At 30.6% G+C, this 13032-nt stretch overlaps 1 protein-coding gene and 1 non-coding gene across 13 annotated transcripts in view; both read left to right on the top strand.

Moving 5' to 3' along the window:
* Rbm26 (RNA binding motif protein 26) overlaps window positions 1–12281 on the top strand; it is a 78119-nt gene extending 65838 nt beyond the window's left edge. For 7 of the 12 annotated variants that reach the window (XM_076872670.2, XM_076872679.2, XM_076872675.2 and 4 more), the window contains 4 exons: window positions 1517–1630; window positions 3342–4540; window positions 5177–5235; window positions 9135–12281. In XM_076872670.2, coding sequence (XP_076728785.1) covers window positions 1517–1630; window positions 3342–3431 — 204 coding nt within the window. In that variant the 3' untranslated portion in view covers window positions 3432–4540; window positions 5177–5235; window positions 9135–12281. Of the gene's footprint in view, window positions 1–1516; window positions 1631–3341; window positions 4709–5176; window positions 5236–9134 lie in introns of those variants that run through there. The other 5 variants (XM_076872672.2, XM_076872671.2, XM_076872674.2 and 2 more) reach the window with 5 other exon arrangements.
* On the top strand, window positions 9959–10061 carry LOC143411892 (U6 spliceosomal RNA). The gene has a single exon (XR_013092905.1). It is a non-coding gene; the product is annotated as a U6 spliceosomal RNA (small nuclear RNA).
* Window positions 12282–13032: the final 751 nt, after the last annotated feature.

The raw sequence follows: 13032 nt of genomic DNA on the forward strand, positions 1-13032 counted from the left end.
GGTGGCTCTTGCTCTTCCCTTTTTAAATCAAGTTTTAAAAGTAGGATTGGATTGCAAATTTTAGGAGAAGCATTATTTTTGTCAGGAATCTGTATTACCGGTCTTTATAAAAGTAATTGGAAAGTTTCCATCTTTTTTTGTGCTCTTAGATTTAGGTAGATGTTTCTTAAAAGTTTATTAGAATTCATCTGTGAAACTTAGGACCTAGAAAATTTTATAGCATATCTTTTTTAAAAGTCTGTAGAAATGATTGCTTTAGGGGGCTGGGGATATAGCTCAGTTGGTAGAGTGCTAGTCTCACATACAGAAGGCCCTGGGTTCAATCCCCAGCACCACCAAAAAGAAAAGAAATAATTGCTTTAGATTTTTAAAAAATCTTTTCTGACTTTAGCTTGGTACTTTGGTAGTTTATTTCAAAGAAATGTCATCTTTATATAGATTGACTGTATTTGCATTGGGATTAGGAAATGTAATTTTATCTTAAATCAGAAGTTATTTGCACTGTGTAACTTTTAAAAAAATTCTAATTCTGTAACATTTTTATGAGGCCATTAACTAAAAAACTTGCAGCTGGATTTTAATAGGCACAAAATCTTTTAAATTTATCATAAATTTATATGTGCAGATTTAAAATTTATACCTGGGGACTTTAATATTACACAACTCTGTTCACAAGTCACAGAACATGTAATTGTTTCTACATTTCACATTATGCTGTACTTTTGAGGTTGTACTATAAATCTTGTGACTGTGAGTTATTTCAATATGCTGCTAACATTGATTTATGTGCATTCATGTTACTTTAATTTGAATGTCCTGTTTCCAGACCAGTCACTTAATGTAGCAAGTACTTAGTCTTGACTATTTCCTTAGTTCAAATTTTATAATATTCAGTTCTAAAAGCTTTGTAGGAAATACTGTTCTTTCCAGTAGATCAGCTCAGGGTTTTCACTTCATTTATTGAGATATTTATATTTATATCAGTTATACATCAAACATTTTTATGGTAGTCGTGATTATTTAATGTAATTTGATAATATACATGCAAATTTTTTCTTGTATTTGTAGTTACTATACATGTCATTTTTAAATTAACAATTGAAATGCAATAAAATTCACTTAGCCTATTAATTCTAATTTAGACACTGATTCAGAAACTGCCGCCAAGAATTTGAAATTGAAGTGCCTTGGGATTGTTGTTTTATATAGTAGCTATTATTGTATTGTAAATATATTTCTTCTGGTCAAATATTGGTCAGTAGTAAAATAGCTTTACTCAGTTATGAAAAATTATTGTTGTATTATTTTGTAAAGTTTATTGAATCACAAGTCTGGTGATTTTTAGAAATAAATAACCATAAAAAGTAAATTGCAAATAGTAAAACCAAAAAAGCAAATGAGTAGATAGTCGTCTACAGTTGAATTTGGCTATTTTGATTTAAATATTAGGCACTACAAAATTTATCTTTTTCAGAAATTATTAATGTTTTATATACCAATGTTCTTAATTTTTTAGGCTGCAGTTCATGGAGCTCGTTTTAAAGGGCAGGATCTAAAATTGGCATGGAATAAACCAATAACTAATATTTCAGCTGTGGAAACAGAAGATGTTGAACCTGATGAAGAGGAAGTATGTTTTTCTTTTCCACTTGTTTTTGCCCTTTATTGTTCATAGTATATATATAAAAGTGTGATTTTTTTTTTTTTTTTTTTTTTTTTTTAATGGCCGTGATCTCATCACAAAGCTTTTGTTCTTGAGCCATATTCCAGACAGGGGATATCAGAAAAATGCAGATGACTTTAAATTTTCTGGATTCATGACAAGGATTATTGATTACTAATCCAAAGAGAGAATATATGAAAGTCATATTTTAAATTTATGTATATGTGTGCACACATATATTTAAATATCTATGTGTGTACACACACATACACTTAGTTTTCATTTACTCTTAGAAGACAATAATTATTCATTAGTTTTTATCCACAGGAAATTTGTAATATTTTAAGTTTTAGGATATCTATTCTATTCAATTGCTGTATTAATGTTTCAGCTTTCTTGTAATTCATATCATTTTAGTTCATTAGTGAATGCCTACTATATGCTAGATTCTGTGATAGGCACAAGAATGAATAAGACACGGTCCCTATCAAGGAGCTTATAATCTGGAAAGGAGGGTGGTGGAAGATACATGAGAAACTAATTACAATAATAGGCAGTCTGATATGCTGAATAAAGATTTGAACAACGTGCTGTGAAAACCCTAAGGGAGGAGAGATTGTTTCTGTCCAAAAGAATATTCAAGGGTGGTATTGACAGTGGAGCTGGACCCTGAGTGATAACATAGCTTTCCATAACCAGATTCTGGAGCTGGAAATATAGTGAGAAACGCATTTTAGGCAGAACCACAAACTTCAGAATAGGTATGGAAAAGTGCATTTTTCTTGGGTAATAGTGATTAATATGATGACTGAAAGGTGTGGGCATCTTAAACAGTGAAGTGAGAGAACACTTTGAAACCAAAAATTTTAAAAGTAAACAACTCTGTTTTGCCTAGTCATAAAGGAAACTGTAGGGGAAAGTAAGAGGTTAAGAAATAAAGGTAAGGTGAGGAGACTAAATGATTCTTTTTTTTACCTTTGTTAGATTTTCATAATGGCACTTCATTTTGTTAGAAGAGCATTTCAAGGCTGTTATACATATCCATAGTCAAATGAAAGAATAAAATGTATACTTTGAAACTCATATACATGATTTGTCATTTTATGTTTTAGATTATACCTTTGTCCTTCCATGAGTTTGAATTGAATGGGGAGAAAAGCAGGAGAGCTCCTGGTATTAGGTATTTTGAAAAGTCTGGAACAGCAGTCTGAGAAACTTTTATGAAGGGATTGGGGAAAAGAAAAGAATGCTATAAAATGTTTGTTACATATAGCAGAAAAGAAATAGATAATTTAGTCAAATTTTTACAAGCCATTAGTTAATTTAGTGTTCAGAGTTAGAATCAAAAGCCTAATGTTTTCTTTTTTTAAAGAAGTATTAAGTAGTATTTTGAAGGTACAGATGGTGGTTTAATTTGTTAGATGCAGGAGAAATGGCATATACAAAGTCTTAATTTGGTTTTGCTTTGATGCTTGTTTCTTGGCAAGCAACAAAATAGAAATAATTGAGTGGATAATGGTTACTTTTGTTTCTTTAATGTTCTAGCTTTAAAAATACCTATTGTATTCGACTCAGAGAGATCAGTGTTTAAAAGTGTCACCTTTTTTTTTTTTCTTTTTTTTTCTTTTCTTTTTTTTTTTTTTGTTGGGTAAATTCCTAAATACATTTTAACCTAAAGTTTCAGGAAGAGTCTTTGGTGGATGACTCATTACTTCAAGATGATGATGAAGAAGAAGAGGACAATGAATCTCGTTCTTGGAGAAGATGATTTGACTGATCATTGATCGGCATATGCTAGAACTCTACCTGTGTTTCATTAGTATTATCTAATGTACTTTTACATATTTGTAAAAACAATTTTTTGGTAAAATGTGATGAAGATGGATTTCACAAATAGACAAAAGAGAAGAAAACTACCTTCTGATCCTGTATTTTGAAAGATTGATGTTTGCATTTTATTTCAGTAAACAATTGCTAAAGACATCACACTAGAACATATGCAATGTTTTTATTACATACTTCTACTGAACATTACAGAATTCTTTGGGTTCTTTGTAATTTAATGAATAGGTCTGAAAAAATATGACCCAATACTTGTTATAATTTAGAGGATTTTGTTTTACTCCAAATAAGGAATGAATTTGCATTTAAAATCTTAATGAATGTTTTCAAAATGAATAGATAACATAGTACTCTAACTAAAGTCTCCAAGTTATGTATTCATAATATTACATAGTAGTATGCTTAGGCTTTACTATGTATTAGCCTTTTGTTGGACTTGTGTATGTATTTTATCACATGGGTTTTAATGATAATGGTGTATGACTGCTTTACATATGAGTCCTTATGCATCTGGATGTTAAAAATAAAGTGGAATGGTCTCTTAAAAAGAAAAGAAAAGAAAAAAGTGACAAAAAGAAAAAAAAGTCCAAGACAATGTTCCTTGATTTAAAAAAAAAAAAAAAGAAAAAATGAAAGAAAAAAGAAAAGAAAGAAAAAGAACAAAGGAAAAAAAAGAAAATAAAAAATTAAAATAAATAGACCATTCCAGATGGTGATCTACCCTTCCCCCCAATTATCACAAAAGAAGCTATAATCACTTATTCTTAATGATTAATGATACCTTTACAATAATGTACAATCCAATGTTTAAAATTCTACCACTTCAGTTTGGTTTCATCCTATAAATTTTCAACAGATGTCTTAAAATTTAAAAGCAGGCTGATTAGTTTGGAGCCAGACTTCAAGTAGAGCTAACATTTGGTGAATAAGAAAGCATCATTTTACATTTTGGATGTATGAAAGAAAACTTGACCATTTGAAGATGTATGAATAAAGAAATGTACTATAGATACTACTTTAGGAAAACACTGTTTGGTAAGTGTTCCAGTCTGATACTTTAAGTGTGCATTTCCTATACTTGTATAAAAATCTTTGAAATTTGCAACAATATTGTGATTTTTAAGTGGATTTCTCTGACAAGTGAACATGATTATTGAAAGTTGATATAGGAGTTTTCAGAAAATAAATATATTCTTTGTAGAATGAGGGGGTAGGAGATTATTATATTTATTTTTAAAATCCATCATTTCAATGACAAGTGTTTCTGCCTCTCTTGAGATTATAGAGATAATATTAAAAATCACATTTAAAAAAATCACTTTCTTTCATATTGGAGACCTTATAATCAAAACCTAATTCCACCACTACCATAGTCTGCTGCCAGTGAAGTTATTTATGGATGCTGTTTTTTTTTTTTTTTTTTTTTTTTTTTTTAAAACTTCCCCATACACTTTGGGTTGAAGTTGTACTTTCTTGATGGTAATACTATTTTGTAGGAATGTTTTGATTTGCAGTTGCTTATATTTAAAATTACACACTCAGATTTTAGTTGTCAAAAATACTTTACCAAAAACTTTACTTATATCTATGATATACTTTTATGTAGTCTTTTGTATGTTGACTATGTGCTATTCTGATTCATTAGGTAAGTTTCTTTTCTTTTCTTTTTAGTAGTCGTGAAAGGTGCCAAATTGGCAGAGGCTCACGTTTCTTCTCTTTACACCAAACAGGTATTATAAAGAAAGTAAATCTTTCGAAGGCCAGTTAAATCTCCATGCTGATTTTTGGCTTTATAATTTGATTAGTAAATTTTCGCCCAATGTTTCAAAAATTACTGTAAAATTCCCTTATAATGTACCTGAAATTACCTGCTTTGTTTATTTCAGCCCATAAACAGCTAACCAGAAACACCTAGCCTAAATTTCCTAGTAACCTAGAATTTTAAGTGTTTTAACCATGTTGCTTTAAATGAATCAGAAGACAAGTATGTTTCAGTTTGATCTGACAGTATGAGGATTAAATATTACCAACATTCATTAGGTTCAGAAATTATACTTTCATAGACATTAGTATGGTTTTAATTATAAATATTACTTATTATGGATTTTTATGGGTATGTTTCTAAATACTCATTCTCTGTGTTGTACTTTTTACATGTTCTTTTATTTAAAGTATTCATTAATTTTAAGTAGTCATTAATTCCCATTTTACAGATAAGGAAACTTAGGCTAATAGAAATGGAGTGATTTACCCAAAGTCATGGCTCATGAGTGGAAGGACTAGATTTGAATATAAGCATTCTGATTCAGTGCCAACTTTTTGTGTTTTGTTTTTGGTACTGGGGATTGAACCCAGGAGTGCTTCACCACTGAGCTATATCCCCAGATTCCTCCCAACCCCACCCCCTACCTTTTTTGTTGTTGTTGTTGTTTTGTTTTGTTTTGTTTTGGAGACTAGCTCTAAGTTGCTGAAGGCCAAACTAAGTTGCTGAAACTGGCCTTAAACTTGGGATCCTTCTGCCTCAACCTCATGAGTAACTGTGATTACAGGCGTCCCCACCTGTGCCAGCCCCCCCCCCTCAAAAAAAAAATTTAAACTACATTACTACTTCTTTCCTAATTATTGATAAGTCATGAGATTGTGTTTATAGTAAATGTGGTAGTTCTTGTCTCAGAGATACTGCACAAAATTAATATATTTATTTGTCATCAGGAAGTTCATACTTTTACCCTCCCTTTTAATGCAGCACTTTGTTCATATCTTTGTTACAATACTTATGTTGTAATATAATTTATCTGGTTTATATGTTACAAGCTCCTCTAGGAAGGGGACCATGTCTTATTCATCTTTTTATCTCTACTGCTTATCATAAAGCCTGGCTCATGTGGGCACTCAAATGTTTGTTGGATAATATAGTGAATGAATGCATATTTAAATCTCCAGTAATGGGGTGACAATTACCTCCCTTGTTAATTCTTATCAATTTTACAAAAATTTCTTTTGATGGTCTTTTCAGTCACTGAGACCATTTTGCTAAACAGTGGATACAGTTAAACTTCTCTTTAGAGGGTTTATACTTACAGTCTTAGTGAAATTTCCACAATAATTAGTAAGGCATTAATATTTGGGAGTGTTAAATGTTATAATTTCAGAGGTAATATAGCCTTTGAGTTTCTATTAGAGAATGTGATTGCAAATACTGAGAATCACCAATCTAGTCCATCCCACTAATTTTTTATATCCAAAGGTGACCTAGTATAGAAAACTGGACAAGTGTTAAGAGATAACAGTTTTTGGTCTCAGCTCTGCAACTAACTGTGGCCTTAGACAAGTCTCTTACCTTATCCAGAGTTGTTTCCTTGTCTGTAAAATAAAGGGTTGGACTAGATGATCTCTAAGATCCCTTTCAAACGTGTAGTTTCTTTGGTGCTATTTTAGTGTTCCAAAACAATTTAATATATATAAATCAATTCTTTATGTCTGTTGTTGCTGTTGTTTCTATCATCTTATCAGTGGAAACAACTTAGATGTCGTTTTGATAATGCATATAATGTCTCTTGGTACAGTTTTATATGTAGACTTCCCAAATTCCATTCAACCTACTAATAAGTAAAAATTAACTTCTCTATTCACTAGCAACTTCCATTTCCCTATTATAACTTTTCCTTTTGTTTCTAAACTCAAGGTTTAAAAATAAAAATATCTGCCTGTAATGCTAAAAGTCTCTTCATATGCAAATATGGATTTAAATCCTCTATTCATTTCAGTTTACTTTCTTTTTTTTACAATATGCTACCTAAAAGTAGAAACATTTTGAAATTCTATAATTCAACTAACAAGTTTTTTGCTTTACTGTACATATATGAGCTGTTTGTTGCAGGCAGAGTTGGGGATGGGAAAGGATTAAGGGCAATGTAGGTTATCTGCTTATAAGTAAAAACAGGAAAATTATATGTTACTGGTTAAAAGATTGATTAGGATTACCTCAAGGGATGGTTGAGTTGTCATTTTACATATTTCAGTATTTTATGTCTCTAAGCAGTTGTTGTTTTAAGTGTTATTGGATAATTGTAACATTTTAAAAATTAAGTATTTAATTGATGCCCATACATTTAATGAAACTATGATGCAGGAATGGAGAATATTCTTATAATCCAATGTAACAACCTGTAGTGTAAAGACAAGGCTTCACTGTTTTAGCTGATTACTTATAACAAGTATAGCTGAACTTAATAGAAGAAAACATCTTGTTACTAAAACTGGTTTTGGGGCACTGTATTTCCAGTCTTATTTGGAACACTAACTATTGGGCATAAAGGTTTTTTTTTTTTTTTTTTTTTAAAAGCAGTTGCTTGTTTGGTATGTTGAAATATTAATGATTGTATCAGAGTATCATACAGATTTTATCCATCCAATATTTTCTTTTTTCCCCTTACACATAATACAGACTAATTATAGAAAATTAGATTTAGTTCTCCTAGAATTTGCCTAAGTATTTATGAGCCTCTCCCCCTTTTATAAAAAGTTTGCTAGCCTTTTAAAACAGATGTCCTATATGATTGTTAAATTAGTTCACTTTTTTGAGCTTTCTTTCAGAACTTCTAAAATCCTATAAATTAAAAATGGAAATTTAATGTAGAATTAAATCACCACTGTAAAATATTTGTAAGGCAGAAGGAAAATTTCTTTTTCCCATGTATTAGAAACTTATTTTTGTTAACATCTTGAACTGGCTAGTTCTAAGGTATGTATACGATTTTTAGAAAAGAATAGTTCTATTTTTTTCTTTTTGACATTATATACTTATCAAATGAAACAGTCTTCTAAGATAGCTACCTAAAAGTCCTAGGAAGAAAGAAATTTTGGTGAACATTACTCCCATTGTCAGTAATTTCAAATGAAAACATACTTCTTTAGTAGAAAAACACCTAATATCTTGCACTTTGTTAGTATTTTGTGCTCATTACTTAATTAATTGAAAGCACTTTTAATTTCACATCCCATTTTTATATTTACTCCTTCCTAAGTCTCTCCCTTCCTGTTTCTTTATTTCATCCATTCATTTTTCTTCTCATCATCCAAAGTTAGTCTTTCTTGGTATACCAGACACTGTCTCATTTTGGTGCATTTCTTTTTGACCTTAGTACTTAGTATAGAATTTATATCTGTAATACAGAGTGTTTAAAGAATGAAATGGTAATTGAATGGAATTTAAGGAAATTAGTTATACCTTGCAATTACTTTTAAGAAAATTTTTATTTTTATTTAAAATACCTTGGAGTTCATATTTTTTAAATTTTTCTCTGCCTACCCACACCTCTATGAATATATAACCTGATAAGGATCTAGATTTCCTAACTGAAAATTTCAGTCAGAACCATGTTATAGTGCTGTGAGTTTTGGAAGCTTGATGTTTCAAAGAAGCATGATGCAGAGAAGTTTTGTTAAAATCACTTTAGTCCAAAGCTAGTTGTTTGTGTAATTTGTCTGCAACTTTGATTATGATTCCTTTCTCAAAAAGATTATTTTAATGTTTAGAAAAGTTGGAGATCAATTTATGGTGTGACTCAATTTTTAGAATTATTTGCTTCTTGCAAAGTTTTTTTTTAATAGTTTTCTCTTTTTTCAGCAGAGAGAGATCATCATTGCCTGAATTTAGTTTTGTGACTACAAGAGCAAGACCTGTTCCTGTCCGGAGACGACTGTTAATGATAATATCATCCTATCATTTTGTTGCCCTTTATCAATTGAATAGATGTTTACATGTACTATAATTAGCATTTTATCTTTACAGTACACCTGAGTCCAGAAGTATCTGAATGTGTGTTCTGTGTGACCTTATTCATAAAGGTTTTTTCCCCTTACATTATAGCCACTATTTTTTTAAACACCTTAAAGAAGGAACAAGGCAAGGCCTCTTAGTTTCCTAATATGAGTACATTCAACCTCAGCCAAATTGAGAATTGTGTCTGGGAAATCTATAAAGCCATGATACTGTGTGTGTTCATTAGCATGAACAATTTATAATGAAGAAAATGAATTAAAAAGTTAAGCATAGTTTGGTTTTAATTTTTTCTTGGTTTTAAGATATATTTCTGAGATTACAATAGTCACTTAAAATAATTTTGAACAAATGAGATATTTTTACACACTGTAATGCTTGCCCATTTCTTAATGAATATACTTCATTGCCAGCACCACTTACCCAAATATTTTTTTTTAATTCTTAGCTCTTCAAAATCAACAAGGAGAATAATTTTCTTTTTGAGTAATAAATGATGATCTGTGAATATTCAAAGAGATCTATTAAATGTCCAATTTACACAGCTTTTCCTGTTTTCTTCACTTGTAATCAAACATCAAAAGATGATCAAAGATGAGCAAGGGGATATAGTATAATGTGTCTAACATTGTTAAAGACTATATAGTTTCAGCTGCTTTAAAAAGTGTATAGTGCTTGGTTCAGTAGCACATATACTAAAATTGGAATGATACAGAGAAGATTAGCATGGCCCATGCTCAAGGATAATAAATTCGTGAAGCATTCCATATTTTAAAAAATGTGTGTACAAATTATTTATAAACAATGGCTTAGAATTACCAAGACTATGATTAAATCTCATGTACACTCAATATTCTTTTTAAAAAATTTTCTCAGTATTCCTTCATAGATTCTTAGGCATTTGCGCACTCAAGTCTTTATTAGAGAAGTCAGGTTACACTGATTCTATTCACCATTTTTTTTAAGTTCATCCAGACATACTTTTTTTGTGTGCAAAGCTGACTATTCTACATTATTTTCCCCTTGAATATGCATCGTGATTGTCTTCATAAAAAATGAAAAGAATGTAATAAACACATAATATTATCTATTTTGATCCACATTGGTTACACAGGCATGGTTAAGGGAAAAGTCATATTGTGAAAAGTCTTCTGATGGTTATTAACGAGGCATTTGTTTTCTTAAACTTGACTTTTTTGAGGGGGCCGGGGGCATTCGCATTTACAAACTAGCAGATAGCTAGCTACCGGGAATTCAAAAACATTTTCCCAGATTAGTTTGGTACTTTTGATTTTTAAGGAAGGACTCTCTGCCCCTAAAGTAGTAGTTCAGCTGCTAGATTAGAACCCAAAGAACATCTTCTGAAGAGACCCTACTTGCTCTTAAGTTTTGTTTTTTTAATGGATGTGGACCATCTACTACCACCTTCAACTTTGTCATGGTTTTTCCCTTTGCTTTTAAATTAAAGCAAATTGAATATGCCAGTGGGAATCAAAAGTCAAGATGATTTGATTCTCATTAAGATCATTGTGTTTTTTGAAAATTGCTGTGAAATCCAGTTGGTCAGTTATGTATTTAAATCCTCATATGTTGATTAAAGATAGGTTCTCATTTTTTTAATTTTCTTAAATAGGATTCTCATGGAGCTATGTGTAGATAACTGTACAGAATCACTTTTATGTAATGAATGAAGTGGTTTACCTCTGCATGATTGCATTATGGAAGCCTTTTATATATCTTTATATTTTTCAATATACTTAGATTTTACACTATTAGCCACTCTAGTCATGCTATATTTGTTTTTTTAATAGAGTTTATAAATATTTATGCTCAAAGTACAGATCAACTGAATATTTTTGGTCTTGTTTACAAGATAATACTTTAAAGTGATACAGGCCCCTCAAGTGTCTTAGGAAAAAGTCGTTGGTGCTACAAAACCTTTCATTAATCATTTTGAACCTGTTGTCTAGACTTTGCTAGGCTTTAATCTATGATTGCTTATGATTTATTCTAATCTAGCAGCATAATTATAAAAATGGTTCACGCTGAGTCAAGTAAAGAGCCCAGCCTATTTGAAACACCTCATAATTTAAGGAAATGGCACAGAATGACTGTACACTTATTTGTGCCCAGCTTCCCCTAAAAGATTATTTTGATAAGAAGGTTATTAATTTGCCTAAAATTTTAAAAAATGTATTCAGCATGGCTGTTTTCTCATACGTCAATTGGAAAACTTCTCTAGTACTAAAATATTATGTAATCTTACTCTGCTTCAAGTTGCCTTCTTTCACTCAATAGTAGGCAGAGTAATTCTTGACTATTTGCAGAATACTTGATGAGTTATAAGAGATGTATTATTACATTGTACAAGTTTTGCATTGATGTGTAGAGTTTTTGTTTTGTCCCCAAATTTTATTCCAGCACCTTAGAGAATGTTCTTAAGATACTATTGTTAAGTATCAGCAAAGCATTCATATATGTTTACTTTTGATTCTCAGAATCCTGAACTTGTTTTGAGTGGTACTACTTCAGAACATATTGTCTGGCACAAGATTTCCTTTAACAAGTGGTTTGTTTTAACTTAGTTTCTGTGGACTGCTGAATCTAAAAACACCAAAGGAGTTTTTTCTTGTCTGAAGACTGGATTGTTCCAGTGTTTAATACCTGTGCCCATAAGTATCCCATTTCATGAATGTGTGTTGGCATGGGGAAAAATATTCCCTGCTCTTTGAGTGGAGCGAAAGTAATTGGTTAAGCTGTAGCAGCTTTTTGTTTATTTTTAAAGTGATAATAAAACTTGAACTTAAAAAGGCAAAACTTGAACTAGAAACTACTCTTGTATGCTTAGAATGTTTATAGTATTACATGGTTTATGTGGGGTTGTCAACATTTTTATTATTTATAGTTGAATTATGTTTTGTTTGTTAAATATCCATAATGTTTATTATTTTTATATTTCAAAAATTTTAAAATAAAATAGTCTTACTAAAAACAGTTGTTAACGTTTAGAATTGTCCTACATCTTGCATCAGCTATATTATTATGAACTAGAAAGATATGTACCCAATGGGCATTAACAGTTGAGAATTCTGAAAATTGTCTGTACAAAGAAATAGCTCCACATTTTCTCTTGCCTCTTCACCCCTCATTCTTGTTTTTTTAATTTACTTTTGGTTCTGATGTGTTGATAGCATAATAACTCCTCTCACATATGCATACATAAATTTTCATTACCCTTTTCCTCTCTAGTTTCTTCCTCTTCACTGGTGGAAGTTTTCTCTATTCATTTGTGGCCAACAATTTAGGAGTAATAAGTATAGAAATACTATTATGATGTCAAAGGAGGAATTCCATGGATTTCTAAAAGTGAAGTATCAATCCCCAAGGCCATTGAAAGCTTTCAAATTTCTCTAACTGAATTTTCACCTGAAGCTTTTTCCCTTGTGATCTGATTTGGCCTACTTTCCCAGCATTTAGCGTGTTCATTTCATATTTAATTTTATCAAATGGATTTTATAAAAACTCTGCAAAAATGCATTTTCATCTCACTGTTTCAATAAAAAAATCTAAAGAGATAACGGTTGTGAAATGGAGAACTTTTGTTAATCTTGGTAAAATTATTTTAACAGTATAGTCATTTTATATATACACATATATTTGCAGATGTATGTGTATATATTCATGCCTTTAGAGTATTTGAAGATTGTGTTAGCCTTCATTTAAACCCAAATATATTTTTTTCACA

Source organism: Callospermophilus lateralis, chromosome 12 (genome assembly GCF_048772815.1).
Source record: "Callospermophilus lateralis isolate mCalLat2 chromosome 12, mCalLat2.hap1, whole genome shotgun sequence".
NCBI lineage: Eukaryota > Metazoa > Chordata > Mammalia > Rodentia > Sciuridae > Callospermophilus > Callospermophilus lateralis.